Below are 19,105 nucleotides of genomic sequence, written 5' to 3' on the forward strand. Positions count from 1 at the left end.
ATCAGATAATTCTTCCTAGTTGTTTTAGAACAATGGGAAGTCTTTTTTTTTTTTTTTCAAGAGAACATACAGTAGCAGCTGCTTTTCTTCCAGAAGATGTCATAAAATCCAACTGTTCCCTGCAAAGCACAGAATAATAAAGGTTTCATACGGGGACACGTGGTCTAATAAAACACTTGTTATTTACGGCCAAAAAAAAGAAAATAAGGCAGGTTGTGTAGAGCCCTCCACTGACTCGTCCATTAGTTTGTTGTTGATTTCTTAAAGGAGCATTAGGAGAAAACTTTGCATTCGGAGAGTCATTATAATAAATGTCTTCTGATCCAACGCAATGATCTCTGGAATAATGATCATAAAAATATCAAGGCACATTTACAACCCTTAAGCATTAGCAGCATGGAGCCACTAGTGGTCATCCATCTCCCACCACTCGGTTGAACCATCGTGGACTCAATGGTGATGTTGCCTTCGGGGACTGCCGGTGAAACTGCAAATGCATATACAAGTACAAAAAAACGTGACGGGATCAACACAAACCTACCTTTCTACATTCTCCTTGGAATACAACGGGTGATTTTTGCATTTGTAATGAGAGTCATTTAAATGACTGTCAAGCAATATGATATGAAGGTATGACGGAAGAAAGCCGAAGCGCACGTGAAGGCAGCACGGGTCCCGGCCGGGCCAGCGGGATGACGCCGGACAGGGACCGAGTGGGACACTGGTGGCTGTCAGATAAACAAACCCCTTCTTCAATGGCTCCGTGGACGTTAAACAACTAACGCTGCCCGCGTCAGTGCTGCTGCAAAGCGAATATCACTGCCGGCGAACGGAGCGCGGTTAAAAGAACACGTGTCCATTGATGGGGAGTTTAATTCAACAGTTGCGTCAGCTGAGAGGTGAGTTTGATGCAAGTTGTGGCTAAGAAACTTAACGGGAAGCTAACAGTGGCTAACAGGACGTAGCGGCTTGCAGTGGAGGCTTGTTCCGCCGACAATATCCTGCACAGTGTCACTCACGTTATTAAATCGTGCAACACGTTTCAGCGTCACCCGTTCGTCCACATGACAAGGTTTTGCTGAAGCTAAGTCAGGCTAGTTAATTAGCTCGAATCGACGAAGCCCCCCCCTCCGCTGGGTAACGTGAGCCAAACCCCGGGGAGCAGATGGGCACCGCTGGGTCGGGCCGCTGATGGGTGACACTGGTCCCAGTGATGGTCGCTAACGGTGCAGCGCAGTTTGCAGGAAGCTCACCAATTGACTTGTTGCATCCGCAGCTGAGTGGTCGCCTCCTGCTCCGAAACACTCGCGCCACTAATCTTGTACTGACTACGTTGAGAATTGCTTGTTGACGTGTGCATGATATAAACACGTGGTGATGAAACTAAGCGTAAATAAGACAAATGGAAACCTATCGGGTTTAAACGCAGTTGCAATGTTTACTTGGACCAAGCACAGCTCAGGAAGGGATCATCTCATAGTTTTGCACCTCCTTGCAGAAATCTACAGGTTTTCTCTCTATTGATTACAAACTTCTCACAACATGTCATTGGTGTGTTCACATCTTACTTTCCTAAAGTTTTTTTCTGAGTCTTCCCTCAAACAGGAGCGAATCCATCTTAAACCATCACGTGTGCTTTCTCGATGCTACACACATTTCCTTTCTTATTACTCCATGAACCTCTAGTGTTTGACCATTTGTCCACCTGTCTCACACCCTCCACTGTCTCATCTCTCCAGTGACCTGATGTAATTGCATGCTGCATGTCTGATAACCACCCATCTCCCACCTGCACCTCCTCTCAGTTCTGACGCATGGCCCTTCTTTACGACTGAACACCACTCGCCCTTCCTTGCATGTTGTGCTGTGAATGAGGCATCCATGAGGAAAGACAGGGATAACCCTCTGGCACTGTTGTCCAAGAAACCATGCCGGGACCAGACGGACTATGGACGAGAGCTAGTGAGGCTGCGCGCTGATTTGGAAGCGGAGAAGGAGCGAACACAGCGGGCCCGCGGACAGCTCGGTGTGGAGCTCAGGCGGCTGCGAGAGGAGGCCGAGACGGAACAGCGGAGGGCCGTGAAGGAGCTGACGGCCAGGCGAGGGTGTCAAAAGGACAGGAGCCCTCACAGACACGGGCATGCCCCGGGTAAGGAGGTGAACCTCACAGCCAGCAGAAAACACAATAAGGCTGAGTCCACAGGGGAAAAGGCTTTTTGTGTTTGCAGCAGTCAGACGTCCAGAAAGCTGAAGCGGTTGCTGCTGACGCTGTATGAGAAGATAAATGGTGAACAGGCAGACTATAAATTGCAGCACAGGCAGGAATTTGAGCTAGAAAAGGCCCTCTTCCTCTGCCACCTGCTGGAGGCTCATGGAGGACTGTTGCAGGGGCAGCAGAAAGCGGGACCCCCCAGCCACGCTTTCAGAAGCCTCTCGAGGAAGTCAACTCGGGCAGACAGCGGTAACTCCTGTCAGACAACGTCTCCGCTAACCTGCTCCAGGGCCTGGCTGCAGAGATCCCACTCAGCTGAGAGGAAAACCAAACGAGATCGGTGGAAGCAGCCGTCAGACGGGGAGTCGTGTGCATCTAACCCCGGCACCCCTGCTGCAGCCGTCGGCACCTGTCAGAGCAGCTTTCTGAAAATTTGTCACCCTCACAACACTCCCCATGCCGGCTGGGACGACCCGCCCTCCTCACACGCCGAGTCCTCCGGGTCTGATGAGCCGTCGCCCTCCAAATGCATGGACAGAAACATGGAGGTGAGCAGCTTCATATCACCACACTTACTGTTTTTGCTGGTTGTTAATTCAGAGAATGTGTGAATATGCAGTTGGTAGAAGGTTTGCTGTATAACCGTGTAGAAGCTCTCACTCTTTGGTGTCCTGCATTGTTTCCATCCATGCTTACCAGCGTGCAGACTTCATCTTTGTCTTTATTTCTTGGCCTGTTGCTGCCACTTGTGGAGTATTAAACAATTGGCAGCACTGTGGGCCATCCTGAACATGTGTGCAGGCGCATCCTCATAGTTGTGCATGAAGGAAACAAAACAACTCATTAGCACTACAAGGGGTCAAAAACAACCAAAGAAATATCATTTGTATTGAAGTGTAGTTTGGTTTGTCCTTGATGTGTAAATTACAGGTTGGAAAGCATTACCTGCAGTACATTCATGTTCTACTAACTCTAAAGAAACACAAAATATAGGTGTTGACCTTTGCTTATAGTTATTTAGCCATAACCTCCTTACCATAGTCATCAAACAGGAAGGTAACATCACAGAAGTTAAACTGCTGATTAGCAACATTATCTTCTAATAAGAAACCTTTACCAGGAAATCTTAAGACCACCGAGCCAACATTAAGATCCTTTTAGGGCAACTTTCTGTCTTCATATTAGGTTTTTCATTTCAAGGTGCCTCAGTCAAGTGAGACGATGTCCTTTTCTATTTCAGCTCAGTGAGAGCGTGGTACTAACCCCTGTGCAGTCTAGTAAAACGGCAGCAGCTGTAAGATGGTGAACACCAACTGGTAATTCTACCACGAAGAGTTTATTCTACCACGAAGAGTTTATTCTACCAAAAAGAGTTTATTCTACCACAAAGAGTTTATTCTACCAAAAAGAGTTTATTCTACCACGAAGAGTTTCTTCTTCTTTTTCTCTTTTTTTTTTTTTGCACTACAATCTGTGTCTGTTTGCGGTGGACACAGACGTAATTCTAATACGACCAAACAGAGAACCAAACTAGCTAATGTTGCTCCGTTTGCAGCTGCCAGAATGATGCAGGAGGTGTTAAACAGTTTGGGCACCAAAGGCAGTGCTCAGTAAGGGATGCTTTGGCACAGGTCAACGCTCGCAAAGGCTTTTGTAGACAGGCTGCTGGGACCTTTTAGCCTCACACTCTTTTTGCCAGTTGGTTACGATTTAACACAGGGACCCAGATGTTGCTTTGCAGACTTCAGACGCTGACTTTTGTGTTGAGGTGGCCGACACATTTTCCCTCTGATGTCTCTTCCATGCAAATCCTGTTTGTGCACAATCACTCCTCTGTGAGCTCAACCTGCCTGCAGTCCTTTGCAGTCATGTGTGTGTCAGCTTTGCCTGATTGAACGACAGATGTGAAGTTTCATCTGAAAGCTTTCTAACTCTTCTTGTCTGGCGTGCCCCCGTTACTTTTGACAGCCATTCCCTAATTATATTATAGTGGAAACTGCAAGTTGGAATCGCTTTGATATTGTTTTATAGCCTGTTCCTGCTTTGTTAGGCCTCAGTCAGCTTCATTTTAGATTTCCAACAGTTGCTTAGTGGAGCCCATTGTTGTTGAGTGTTACCACACGGTCTGAAGAGCTTATCAGCTCTGTCATTAAGTCCGACTCTTAATGACATTTATTGACCTGCCATCAAGTACATACACCAGTCAATTAGCAAGTTAATGAAGTTCTGAGACTTACAAGTACAGGGATGCCCAAACATTTCCACATTTGAGTTCATTACATAATTTTTTTTTAATGTCTTCATTTCCTTACAAAAATCAACAACATACATAATTTGCCCAGACAGTTGTTTGCAGCTGTAATATGACCGGTGTGGCATGTTGTAAAATACATGTGTGTCTGCCAGTGGTGGATTTTGCAGCGTGTGTGCAGAGAGGATGGAGGTGGGCGGATGTGTTTATGTATCCTGTTGGATTGGCAGAAGTGGGTCAGTGTGCATCTGTCTCCTAAATTTTGAATCGAGTTTTCATGGAGAGGAAATTGAATAATTAATCAAAGCTTGAACTGTGTCTAATCAGCCGTGGCCTGGCGCCTGTAACCTCACAGTTGTTTTGTATTTGGTGTGCTGCACCGCTCAGACATCACCGCTGTTATGTGGCGTTTGGGGAGAACTCAATTTTTTTAAAGGTGATCAAATGTTAATGCGTTTTAAAACAGAAATGGAGTTCCTGTTTGTTTGTATGTAGAAAGGCATCGACTGTGATGTTTTGTATTTGCTTATGCCGATAATTTATTCCACTGGAACCTTTTTGTATTTCTAAATAACCTCAGTGTGTGTGCTATAATAATGTTGGATTGTTGAGGTGGAATATAATACTGTACCTGAACTAATGTGCAAATGCAATCACTAAAATAAACTCGCACAGAAAGCTGATTTAAGGCTTCACAATAATAAACAAAAATGAGTAATTAAAGTCTTACTTTTGTATTTTGGCATTCAGTCAGCTGACTGCTCTTCAACATTTGTTTTTGTTTTTTTGTGCAAGATTCCAAATCATGTTTTAGAGGAGCTCATTTCCTTTCCCTCCGTTAAAATTTCATGTGACTTCCACCAGCCGCCTCCTCTTCGGTGTGATGGCAGGCAGACAGGGAGGCTCTGTCTGAATATGTTTGTGTGACAGGATGTCAATATCACTGAGCCATGATGGGCCGAGCTACAGCTCCTCTCTTTACAGACAAGCTTTGGGAAATGCTGACTCGAGTCTTTTCTTTGTTTTATGCTAAGTGAATGTTTTGTACATATACTGTATGCTAATGGGACAAATATACTTGCTGATAGTCGTGGTCATGTGCGCAGCAGAAATCACCCAGCTTTTGTTCAGTGTTGGTTGCTCGGCTGTGAGCAGCGCTGGTACCAGTCAGGGAGTAAATTTAAACTATCAGAGGAGCTGAAGCAGAATAGAAACAGTGTTCAGTGGAGTTCACGTCAGGACTGGTTTCAGTCTTCAGGCTACAAAAGCCCTGGTCTTGTAAACTGAGTTTAATAATGGAAGAGAGTGAAGTTTGCTAATGCGGTGTTGGAGCAAAATAAAGAGCTGGTGTGTGCGAGACTCAGCGAGTCTGCACGAACTTAAACGGTCTGCTCTAAACTTTCTTTTTCTTTCCATGTGTCAAAATCGACCCTGTCCTCCCTTTTTCTGAGTGCATACACACCAGGAAATTAAACCTGTAAGATAAAGAGGAAAAGAAAAAAAATAACTTTCCTGCACGAGCCTTTCTAAATGTGACACATTTTATTATACCAGTAAAAACATTTTTACCTGTATGTTTTTGGGGCTTTTCTAATATTGACCATTAAGGCAACAGCAGGCCGACTGCCAAACTGTAAAGCGTCAGCAATAAAATACATCTTGACTGCGGCATGATGAGTCAAGAGATTAGAGATGTTTACCGCAGATAGATATCTGCATTTTCCAGAAATATTTCTGGAAAATTCCAGTGTGCTGTTGAAAGGGGACCGGACACAACAAAACAAAAAGAAAACAGAAATTAATGAATATAAATAGTCTAATCTTTGCAGTGAACAGCCAGATCCGATTTGACTGACCTTAACTCAGAGTTGGATACCGCGCTGGTCTGTAGCGATGGTATAAGTTGTTAGTTGCATCCGAGGTAGCTGCCTATTCAACCTACAGAATACCGTCATATTTTGAACAATATATTCTCCCGTCCCGGCCTGTGTTCAAGTTGCTGCTTGTTTAAGGGGATTTATTAGGCTGGCTTGCTCATTTGCTTTTATTCAGGTGGGGGGTACCTGATAGAATCAGAATCACTTTATTGGCCATGTATGTTGACACATGCAAGGAATTTGACTCCGGTTATAGCTTCACTCTCAGCGTCCAAAAACAAAACAAAACAAAACAGACAGACAGACATAAATGGACATATAAAACATAAAGAGAGATATTTACAGCATAGGAATGAATTAATATATGATAGGGCCTCTTAAAGCAGGCAGAATGTCAGACATTATATTTGTTCCTCTAGTGCCCAACTGCAGTAAAACACTAGAATCAGTCCTGACTGGACCCACTTGCTCCTCTGCCTGCCTCCCGCAGCCTCCCTCTGTTGCAGTGTCTACTGCCTCTTGAACAATCAATAGGCAGCCAACATCATTCCAGCGTCATCTCCATGGAAACGAGCTCTAGTCGCTGTGATGATTGGGCCCCGACTCAAAGCCTGCCTTTTTGTGATAGGACCAGGGAATCAGTCCTCCCTGCCCCCTCCTCTCAGCGACACTCGCCGTCTTACACACACATTTTTCCCTTCGTCCTCTTTCTTCACCTTTATTACGCTGCAACCGAAATGGGATTAAGCGGCCCCGTCGAGTCCTATCGCATCTGGATGAAATGCTTTTTGACACGGCGGCGTCAATGACGAGAGCGCCTCAGCGGAGGAGTCGACATGCCACGCACATCTCAGCCCTACTGAGAGAACGGGGACTGGAGTGGAGACCTGTTAGTTAAACCGTTCTCGGGTGTTTTTCTCCATCGCTCGTCTCTTCTCGTTTGCTGTTTCGTTTGGGCCTCCGTGGTCTGTTTCGGTGCTTCGTCGGGTAAGAAGTGGACTGTCTTCCTTTTTCTATTCATGACAAACCCTCCTCAGGCGACACAACGGCAAGGCAAGAAGAAACAATCTATGTTAGTGCAGTGAGCAGGACTCTGAATCTCAGTGCCCCACTGTGATAACTACTAATGCTCAACAACAGTACCGTGCCATGACATTCATTGAATTGCCTTCATGAGCCGAGGCCGGAAATATGTGATATCCCTTTGGAGCAGAGTGTCCTCATTTTGGAAAACGTCACTGCGCCGAGAGAGAGGAGGCACTTTACAACTCCTGCTTCACCTGGAACTGCTTTTAATCAACTCCCTGAGCTAGTGCTGTTTTTGTCAGCTCAAAGTGCCACTTTACACAGATTTACACATTTATACGGCTCGTTATTTGGTTCCTGACGAACATGGCAATAACAGTCCTTCGCTTGGTTTCAGACACCTCACCTTAGCTGTGGAAAAAAGCACTCCGGCTTCTCATCCATTGGAGAAAGGAAGGACATCTTTAGCATTTTAAAAGTCAACCTGCAACAGCTGATCAGTGGGATTCTCCTCCAGCAAATGAAAAGCCCGCGATGGCTCGGTCTCGACTGGACACCTCGTTTGTTCATATCGATCCCACCGGCTCCGTTTGACATTGACGGAGAGTGATGTACGACCTGTGCACTCGTCCTGAGCAGCCCGAGCCTGCACACGCAGAGATGGAGAGCCGCGAGGAGGCCGAAGCTCTCGGGCAACAACAGCAGGAGCTGACGGGGTCGGGGGACAAGGCTGTCTCGACCTCTGCCAACATCACTTCCACTTCCTTGTTAGGAAAGAGGCACCACTCACTTTATGCAAACCTCAGTGGTTTAGAAGTTGAAGGGATACGAAAGGTAAGTGTGGAAGACTTGATACGTCTCCTAGTTCTGTTCCTGATGACATTTTCTACCCATTCCTCAAACTGTTGTTGTGGTTCTGTGACCTCACATCACAGACTTTAATATGTTGACTGGATCTTTATACTCTGAAGTTTGTAGAGCAGAGGAACTGAAAGTGACAGGATTGGGCATTTAAATGTGTATTAGATTAAATCATTTTTTATGGATAAAGGCCTTGACACACCAGAGGTGTGACTAATAAACAACATGGACATACGAAATCCTCGCCTGCGAGTATTTCGCATCTGAACTCTTCATGCCAGCAGTGATGATCTTGTTCTGCTTCTCATCTCTTGACAAAAGAGGAGGAGATTTTAAAAACATCCCATTTTACAAGGTAGAGAAAGAGAAGGAGAGTTCAGGAAGCATCAGGTGTGAAATATGTTCTGACAGTATTTCACCTCGCCGGCATTATGACCTCGTGCACCATGGTCTCCCTTCGCTGATCCACTGTGTGATCAATGTGAATCCATTTGAACTTACGGAGCTGAACCTGTGCGATGTGATGTCCGATCCGTTTTTACACAACCTGACTGGTTAATCCCTTTAGTCACAGTGCAAAAGCCAGAAAAAATGACTTCCATCTGAAAGTTATTTTCTTGACAAGTGATCTGGAAAGCTGCTGAAGTAGAAATGGCGTCGGCAGAAAGTGTGCTGACCTTTAGTGACCTCGTAACTATCGTCACACCTTGTTAAGGAACAGATGATCCACTTAATGGTGTCGCCAGCTAAAAAATCAATAGTGACCCCACGAGATTTTCAGGTACCTACTGGATGCTCATGTACAGGAACTACAGTGAGAGATGTCACTAAGAAACTGAAACCAACAGACAGAATACATCTTTTAAATTTACCAGAGAGTTATGAAGTAGCCTTTTATATTCAGAGACATCTGGATTATAGATACTGTTGTAAGGTTGGAGACAGTTTCTTGGTGCTGCAGGCGAAACCGGTGTCAAAACAGTGTCTCCCTCCTGGACTGTGGAGAGCAACACGTGAGGACAGCTGAACCAACCTGGGCCATGCAGAGCTGCCACTGAGCCATTTGCCTTTTCTTAGTCATGCGTCTGCACTGTCACTCGTCGTATTTTGGTAGCAGCTAATTATCTTATTGAATCATTCAGTATTTGTTCTGTGAAGGAATTTCAGCCTTTGGTGATCACTATTTGTGGATCATATCTTTACAGGATTTTTTCACCACCAGTTCTTTCGTTGGTAAACCTCTTCGCCTTTGTTTGATGCTTTGAATGTATCTTTAGTTGTGACAGGATTTCATCATCTGAGCAAGGTGGTAATCTGTGTGCAATATTTCCTGCTGGGTTCCCCACCCCCTCCACTTCATTACCCCGTCACCTCGATCACAGTTTAGCAAAAAAAAAAAAAAAACCCTAATGAAGTGTCAACACACCACCTGGGAGAAGATCTGTGGCTGCACACGCTGAGAGGGAGCATTAAAGGATGCATTAGAAATGACTATTTGGCCATTTCATAGTGGGGGTCGGCTGTGGTGTTTCTCAGCAGGAGGCGGTCTCTCTTAGATTACTCTTTTATAATTGCTCTATTATTTGCAGTCAGGGTACCACAGTTGTCCTTTTGTTGTCTTATCAACAGTTCCGCCCATAATTGATGACGGTGTCTGAGCCGTGTGTTCGTACGGCGGGACGCGTTTTGATAAGCCAGACGTCGATGGAAGGTTTTGCACGGCAGGCTTTGAGAAACAGAACAGAACAATGATGTGATGTTCAGGAAAGCCTCACGTGCGTTGGCTCGGTTCTAAATGAAGTCAATAGAAAGAAAGCTGGTTTTATTGTGGAGGTTATGTGGTTTACCAGATCTCCATTATCCATGTTGGCTTGAGGAGCAGGAAGTTAGACCAGTTACGTTTGACCTTTTGGACCGTTTCATTCTATGCTGCAAAGAGATATTGTAGTTTTGTTGATGGACAAAAAGACATTTGATTGGAATACGTTTATTTTATCTGTGTTTTTTTTCTTTCACAGCTATTGAACCTTTTAGTCATTATTTGTTAAAATCAGGTTGGTTGTGGGGTAAAGACATGGCGACTAGTGAGTTTTTGTCGTGTGGTGGATGTTTGTTTCACCAGAGCTTATTAGTTTGGAACAAGTTCACATAACGAAGCCAGACTTTGTGGTTGTTTCAGTTGTAGTTTAAGTGGAAGCACACCATCTGTTACTGGTGAACTCTCATTTCTTCCATCCTGCCAAGTGTTGGTTTGTTCGTAGGAGGAAAACAAACTGCACAGTAGAACCTTTTTGCATTGGATTGCCGAAAACCTACAGAATCATGTTACATTTTAAGTAGTCATCTGTTATTTAGGACCGTTATAGAGAATACCTCAATCTTTGAGCTTCCATTTCTGAAGCAGTCGTCGGTGTCAGACTTTCCACTTCATTGAAGAGAGAATTGTGATTCCACTGAAGGCCGACAGCTTTGTTAACTGTGTGGTCCTCTGTGATCCACTCTCTGTAACACCTGTCTTGATACCATATGGCTGCTCTCTGATTGTTGGGTTTACACAGTGTGGGTTCCAAATGGAGTTTCAAATAGATGATATACAAACATAGCTGATTTAATTTATGAAGCCGAGGTCAGGGTGGCACAGTCTGAGACCGTTGGACAGTCGTCCTCTGCTCAGTGGACAATCCAACAGTGGTACTGTAATGATTTATTTACTCTGTTTGTAGTGACTATAAAATACTTTTGCCACAAACAGTTTAATTGGCTGCTGCTGCACGAACTGCCAAAGAAAACAGTTATTCTGGAGTCCTTAGGAATAACTTGTCTGAATGTAGACGATGTGAAAAGGTTTGCAATACTGTTTCAGTTGTGACATGTTACCTGTTGCAACTACTCTTTGTTTATATATGGAGTGCTTGTGTTAACACAGGAAATACCTTGACCTCAGTTAGTAGCACCTTATGTGTCACCTGCTGTGGTCCCAAAGCCAGTAACTTTAACCTTTGGGGCCTCGTCAACATGTCGTGTCCATGGTGGATAAATCTGATGCACATAAAGTTCTGGAGAACTGATTCATACAACTCGCAGCGGCTCAGTTCCGAGGACATACTGATTTTTCAGGGTAAAACGCAGTAATAAAGGCCAGGTTTTCAAGTTGTTCCATCGTTTTCATAGTTATTCTCACCAATTAAAATGAGGTTATTATTATTATTATTATTAGAATATTTTGTCCATGTAAAGTTTGAATGTTGGTTCTGTCCTTGTTTGGGTGAGTTTCCTCCCACAAATCAAAGACATGTTCAGTTTGAATCTTTAAGAAGCTGCATTTAAAGAAAACAAAATACTGTTTAAAGCTACAGATACATCAGAACACTGATTCACTGGTGATGAGTTCCTGCTCGGCCACCTCTCTTTATGTGTTACAGCCTTTAAAGGGCTATAGATGCTGTTGAATGCAGAGGGTTGGGTGATGGATGCACTGATGTCAGCCCTGCCGGTCACCGCCGACCCAGTTTGTATCCACGGGAGAACTGAAAGTGGAGCGATGCGTCTAAAGGACCTGATTTGACCAAAACTTTGCCTGTAATTTCCCAAAAGGAATGAGAGGGTGGATTCATGCTATCTGGGTGGAATATTTGAATTATGAGTTATCTGCTTTGCTCTTGATGAAGCACACGATGTTGAGCTCACCCTCCACCTTGCTAGACAACACAGTCTGTGGTTAAAACAATTCGCTTTTTTGGTCTTCAGTCACATGATCGTCGTGGATATGTTTATATCTTTTCAGATCAATAAACCTTTACATTTTAACAATGCTAAACATTAGCAACTTCAGTCAGACAACTCAGCAGCAGAACATAGTTAGATGTGATTACACAAAGATAACGGGGCGTGATAAGCAAATGTGTTAACCCCCCCGGTGTGGTGTGGTGGAGGGGCTGAAATCAACAGGCAGCAGTACTGGACGCAGGGCAGCGGTGTCGGTGAAAGGTAAAGGAGAGGCTTGAATAGACCAACGTATCAGAAGGGTTTTTATGGTAAATGATGATGAGGCATGTCACATGATGCAGACCGGAGCAGCTGACTGCCTGAACTAGCTCAGGAGCATCGCTCCATTTGTGTATAGCAGGGCTGTACTGCTAGTTATGAGGACAGATGAACTGGATTCATTTGTAAAATAAACATCGTATCTTTTGTAATCTTCCGTCAGGATGAGGTGTTTTTAACACAGATCAGTACGTCATTTATGATGGACGAACATTTGTGTGTTGGGTGAAGGATTTCTCCTCTCTTGCCTCAAGTTCCTTCCATTTTCTTCTTGTAAACATTTTTTGTGGGGTGAGTTTCTCCTTATCCATATTGATGGTACAAAGACAAGGAGTGTTGTATGCTGTGCAGATAGTAAAACCCTTTGAGGCATTTTTGTGATATTGGACTGCAAATAATGATTTTTTTTTTTTATCTTCAGAAATATGCAGGGCTGCATGATTAGTCATGTTCAAAATGTAATCTCGATTTATGCCTCTACGCAACCTAAATTCTTAATGATAACAATTTTGCTGCCTTTTCATCAGCAACCTCAACAGTATGAAAACAAGCGCTCCTACTCCTTAACAAATGACAAGGTGGCATCACACCACGTGATGCAGTGGAGTAAAAACTGTCAGTAAGGAAAATAAACCCAGTGGGAGCGAGTGAGAGACGGTGATGAAAAGAAAACAGAGAAAAATACTTGTGTGGAAGAGAGAAAAAGAAACTGAAGTCGATTAATCTTCTGCTCATCAACCAGCTGATTAATTGAGTAATCTTTGCAGGTTACAGTCACAGGATTTGATTTTGTGGACAATTTCATCAAACAATCCAGAAAAGATCAATATCTTTCTTAAATGTGTTTTTGTCACTGGTTTCTGTCAGCCGGTCCAACTATGCGAGTGTGTTTTATTGGCCTGCTACGTTTTGGCTTGTGAATAATTGATGAGGGAGAGCGAGTGTAATCTCCAGAGGACTGGTCTCTCTCCAGATCCCAGCCCAAACATCTCTGTCTGTCTGGCTGCTGTCTGGCTGTGACGAGGAGCAAGAGGCTCCCGGTGAAACAGATCAAGCGTTGTGTCCGCTGTAGTGTGGAGCCTCTGGACTGGGGGTCACTTTATAAACTGCATGTGGGATGTATGAAATATACTGTTGATCAATTCCTGAGACAGTTACTCTGCTGACTGTTGCACTGATTCGACCTGTCAAAAGCTGAAATGTGTAGAAAGCTGCTGAAAATGAAAACATCATTTATAGAATATTGGAAACGCTCTTTGGCACTACAGCTCCCCTTTAGTGTTCATCCTCCATCAACTAAGAACATCACTTACTTATCCATGAGGCTTGGGTACCAAAATATGATACATTTATGGTACAGACTGAATTGCTTCAATATTATCCCCTAAATCTTAAAAAAAAAAAAAATGCCTTGTAGTTTGGGACCAACTCTTAATACGTAGGCTACATCCACACAAATACAGTTTAGTTTTGAAACATAAATTTTGTTAAAGATTTGATCAGCGTCAATGAGCTCCATAGGCTCCACCTGGGCGGCCCATTCATGTTGATTAACTCTGTTTCAGTTTAGGTACGTTTTACATTAAAATACCTTATTTCAGTCTCTTCCAATTCATTATTGGCCACATACCTGTTTGCGTTGCATGTGCTTCAGTAACTGGAGGCTTCTCCGTGTGCGGCCAGCGAACTCGAGTTTAAGGAACATCAGTAAATTGTAGCATCAAGTGATAGCTTGCATGTGAGGCGTTTGAGGGGCATCTGTTAATTGGAGCTACAGAGAACAACCTGGGTTACACTCTCTCCCGCTAAACTGCATGAAAACCTACAATTTGTACCCTAATGTGGTTTCTAATTTTCTTTTTCTGAATGTGGGTTTAATGAAATTGGTATAGAAAAAAGTATCATGAAGGAGCGATCGAAGTTAAAGTATGAAGCACCCATACCCACTTGGGAAAGAAAATACAGCTGCATCTTTACATCTTTATCCGTCACATTGGTTCCTTTACCTTTAATTCGCATTTCACGTCAACATAAATGATAACACCTAATTGATTGTGAGAAAACAGAGCTTGTTTTTAATAGAGTTCGTGTCTTTAGCTTATATCCCTCAGAGGGCATCTGGCTGTCCGTCCCCCTAGATTTACTGGTCTATATCCAGACTCCTATGTACTTGGCATATTCCAAGAGCTCTTTCCTGTCTGTGACATTTCTGCGTCACTTGGTCTATTCCCCAAACTGCTGGCGAGATTGAACCCATGATCACCTCTGTTCCCTCTCACAATGGGAAATGCTTTTTGCCTGGAGCATGAAAGGGAGACTCATTTTGTTGACTCGCTGTTTGTCAAGAAAGGTCAGCTCAGCCTTTCATTACCGGGGTGCCTCTATCAGATGTGCATTTTTAGACTGGGACTTGTAAAGGTTTGTTGAAGAGCACTAAAATGCTGTTTAAACATCCCAACGTGGTTGTCGGAGACTTGCTGTCTTTTCCGAGACAGTTTTATTTTGCAATTTTTAAATGGTTCTGTTATCTGGAAACTCACCTGCGAAACTGATGCTCCCTGGTTTACTGAACGAGCAATGTTGTGTTAACACTCCGTGTCAAGGAGGGTACAATCAATATTTCATAACATCGCCAACAAAGAGAACAGATAATCGGCAATAACTGACAGTGTTCAGGGATGGCTGCACCTGACCTGTGATAGCAGAACGGGATTTCCCAAATATCAAAATATGTCACTAGAAATGTGTCTCTGGGCTGGAAACATCCCGGGGAATTTTCCAGATCCTCATCAGTGAGCTCTGGGTGATGAGATGCCTGCTGGGGGAAACTGCAGCGATGACAGTGACGGAGTAGGAGGGGTGATTTTTTTTTGTTTTTTTGGCAACTTCAAAAGTGCCGACAAAGGTCGTTGTGGGTCTGGCTTTTTTTCAATTAATTTGATGCACTTTCATTTCTTTCCGAGTTCACAGCAGCTTGTGGAGGTCACAGCAATCTGTAGAATGAAACTGAAATGTGGACCCACATTTGTCATTTGCTCACTTTGACTGGTTGCTCAAAGCACCAGTTAACAAAGGCAGTTTAAGCTTTTAGTGGATTATACAGATGTGACCAAATGTAATTCCACCGTGGTGTCTCTTTGATGTTGCTTCTCTAAACAAAACAGGAACCAACCCAAATAATACAGTTTATGTTTTTAGAGGATTACACTCTTCAATAATTAAATATAGAAATGTTGTGCATAAGGAAAGCATAGTTGTGTATAGGAAGATAAGACTACAGTGGGCATGGATATGTCACGAGCTAAATATTGCCTCTTTTCCTTATGATGATTTTAAAAGATCCATTTCTGCAAATTTCCACAAATTAAGTCACTGTTGGTGCGACGGCGGGGGGTCGAGGGGTTTGTATGCATATGCAATTTACACTGACAAGATGAAGGGTTATATTCTTTTGAAGCCTGTGGAGGGTCGGGGGGGGCGGGAGGGGAGGAGAAACAAATCATCCGCCCTACTTTCTGTCTCCCTTCTATCCATTTATTGCTGACACTGCACTAAATGAAATCATTCGGTGACCCCCTCCTTCTGTTTATCTTCTGCCGTTTTAAAAGGCCAGATGTTCTCTGCATGTCTGACACCTTATTAAGCCCTTGGAGGCTTGAGGGATTGTGACATTTTTATTTGTGGACTGCGAAATGATGAGACAGCCGTGCTAATATAGATTTTAATTACTGCGTCGGTGTTGTGATGACTTTGTAAGGAAGAAACTCCAAGACAGAGTACAGACAAGGATTTTCCACCTGCCAAACTGCCAATGTTAAAACACGGTGATCAATGCTTCCTTGTTTTATTTCTTCACTTGAATCAAGCGTGAAATCCCTACTGGCAGATTAATTAGCCCGTTGCTTCATGACAATAGATCTCGACATGTGCTTGCATCAGTCTAATCCGCAAATATAAACTACACAGTTCAAACCATATAAAGGTTTTGTACTGAAATGCATGCACATATTATATCCTCGACATATGGAAGGGAAAAGACACTAACAAGCAATACCAGACAATGCATCTTATTCCTGCACAACCTCACCCAGAGGACATTTGGATGGTAGAGGTAGATGGCTGGATGCCTGAGGGAGGACGTGGGGGAGGATAGGGGAGCCTTGTGTTGGCTCTTTGTTCTCACCGTATGAGAGACCCCCTAATCTGTCACCGTCAGGTACCCCGGGGAGAGGAGTCATGATAAATACAGGAGGGGATTTGAGAAGACACTTAAGAGGGTTTCTTCATGACTTATATATGAGTGTTGGGAGGGAGATGCTGTTAATAAAACACCTCAGGCCACAAACAGCATTGTGGTTTTTAAAGAGTGGATTCACTGCTGCGTTGAGCACTCTCACTTTTTCCTTACCGTTGCAAAGTTTTGTAACGTCACAGATCTGGAATGAGCTGCTGTCGTCGCTGTTTTCTGTCCTACGAATAAGTTATTAAGAACATGTTACTACCTGAATCTGAATTTGAACAAAGCGCAGGCTTGGAAAGGGTGTTTGCAGCTTATAAGGAATACAGACAAACATTTCTGAGCATGCAAGTTGTGAATGTATGTATAGGAGATCAGCCTGATGTCCTCTGAGAATTAACTACAGAACAGTTCATGAAACCTCATTAGAAAACCACTGATCTTATAGGAGACAGACATCAGGAGAGTCATTGATTTGAGTCTAAATTGTACCGCTTCACTGATACTGTGAAGTCCATTAGTATCCACTTCAGTGGAAGGCTGCCATCACCAGTCTATGCTGGATATTGTTTGTCTGTTTCTCCTCTCTGTTGGTCATTAAAACTGTGTTCAGGAGTCCTTTCTGTGACCATGTGGTGTTTGAGGGTCTGTGTGCAGGCTTCTCCCCTTCCAATATTAGTGGGAGGTCACAAGGCCTGGATTAATTAAGGCACATTTCCAGATTCAGCAGACTGACTCCTTTAATGCCAACGAATGACCCTCAGCAGCAGGTGATACAATGTGTGTTTTATAGGAATTAATCTGCAAGTTGAGTCATAAATGAAGAATAATCACGACAGAATCTCTGTTATTTTATTTTAAAAAGTGAATATAAATTCTTCTTAAATCTCTGAAAGAAGACAGGTCGGATAAAAACAATGATTACCACATTGCAACGATTCCCTTTAATGCTTCAATACTTCAGACTTTAGACTTTATTAATCCCACGGTGGAGTATGTATGCATGTATGTAGGTATGCAGGCAGCAGACCTGATTTACAACTGTGTGCGTGTTGCCCCTGTTTACTCAGTTGCTGCTGTGTGTCATGGTTTTTCCATCCACGACAATGATTCTGTGGGGAAGGCAGAAAACGCATTGGCAACCAACGACACCAGTGTAATCATAATTAGGATGTAATTTGTGGGGTTTTGATGTATTGCTTCAGCAGTAGACCCTGCGACTGCACTCTCACAGTTGTATGCTGTAGCATGCTGACCACTGATTTGTGCGTCTCTACTGCTCCTCCAACAAAGAGTTAACGATAGCAAAGCGTGCGCGCGCCGACGTACCCGTCTGTGTCTTTGTCTCGTCGTCTCCTCGGAGGCTCATAGTGGGGGATTTCTAGCTGTCAGCTGAAAATGCTGATGTTGCTGTTTCAGTGAAACCAGACATTTCCATATACGCCGCACAAAAAGCTCGCCGTGGATCGCAGACAAAAGAGCAATCTGGTTGTACGACCTTATGAATATGGAAGAATAAATCTCTGAAAATTTAATGATGTTCTAATTTTTATTTCTGAGGTCACTAAAGTCCTCTATTGTCTCAGACGTTTAGCAGAAATGTACCATCTGCTACCTCTTCTGCTTTCCCTGCAGTATGCTCTGTTGGTTTTACATGTAGTGTTAACAGTTCCTGCATTTGTATGTTTTCTACAAAGTCTCAACATTGCATCCTAAAAACAGGTAGAAACTACTCAAATGTTTCATTTTACAGCTTTTTTTATGGGGATACTGGAAATAACATAAAATACAGTAGAGATGAACAGAAGAATATGGGAGCTGTTTGAGTGCAAAAACACCTTTTATTACTAGTAGTATTAATAAATAGTGAATAAAAAGGTTTTGCCATAATTTAGTAGCTTCAACATGAGCTCTATTCTGAGTATTTGGATTCCTTTACATTATCATTTTTTTGCATTAAATGTCTCCTTTTCTGACTCTGTCTTAATTTACTTTTTAACCTCTGAGATTTACATTGTTCACATTAGCAGTGAACACTGTCTGAATAAATCCTGTGTCAAATCTAATACTAAGATTTATCATCATAGACGTGTCTGTCTGTCAGCCAGCGTTTTGTGTTGCTTCTCCGCTTCAGCGCTTGCAGTAAAATCCCCATCACAGGGATGTATTCCAGAAAATCCAGAGCCCATTTTGATGAGGACCTTAGAGGCATAAAAAACAGCAACTGACCCAGATAATCGGACGGCAATTTAGCCTGCTGTGGTTACAAGCTCGCTGCTGTCAGTGTCACTTGATGTCAGTAATAAAAGTAATGCAAGTGGATCATTTATGACGAGCCGCTGGCGAAGCGGCTCTCCTCTGGCTGGGACTCGGGAGGCAGAGTGCTTCGCCCACTCGTCACAGGTCTGATCCCAAACTCCTCCTGTCCACACGTCCACATGTCACCGTGTCCGTGGGCGAGAAAGCGAACTCCAAATCTGTCCCGGCGATCAGACCTCACATGTTAGTTCGCCTCCAGCTTGTGCGTGATGAGTTAGTACTTTGGTTATTTTGCCGGTGTGTAAATTTAGTTTTTATGTGACTTTGCTGAAGTGTCT

The 19,105-nt window shown here is 43.5% G+C and overlaps 1 protein-coding gene across 1 annotated transcript in view; it reads left to right on the forward strand.

Annotated features, from left to right (window-relative positions):
• The first annotated feature begins 688 nt into the window (after positions 1 to 688).
• LOC138622173 (peripheral-type benzodiazepine receptor-associated protein 1-like) overlaps positions 689 to 19,105 on the forward strand; it is a 62,850-nt gene continuing 44,433 nt past the window's right edge. The window contains exons 1-2 of the mRNA XM_069700753.1: positions 689 to 899; positions 1,740 to 2,760. Of these exons, the coding sequence (XP_069556854.1) occupies positions 1,882 to 2,760 (879 nt within the window). The 5' untranslated portion in view covers positions 689 to 899; positions 1,740 to 1,881. The remainder of the gene's footprint in view (positions 900 to 1,739; positions 2,761 to 19,105) is intronic.

The sequence above is a fragment of the Brachyistius frenatus genome, unplaced genomic scaffold, assembly GCF_029030835.1.
Source record: "Brachyistius frenatus isolate BFR_SWC_R1_liver_20210118 unplaced genomic scaffold, ASM2903083v1 Contig_34, whole genome shotgun sequence".
NCBI lineage: Eukaryota > Metazoa > Chordata > Actinopteri > Embiotocidae > Brachyistius > Brachyistius frenatus.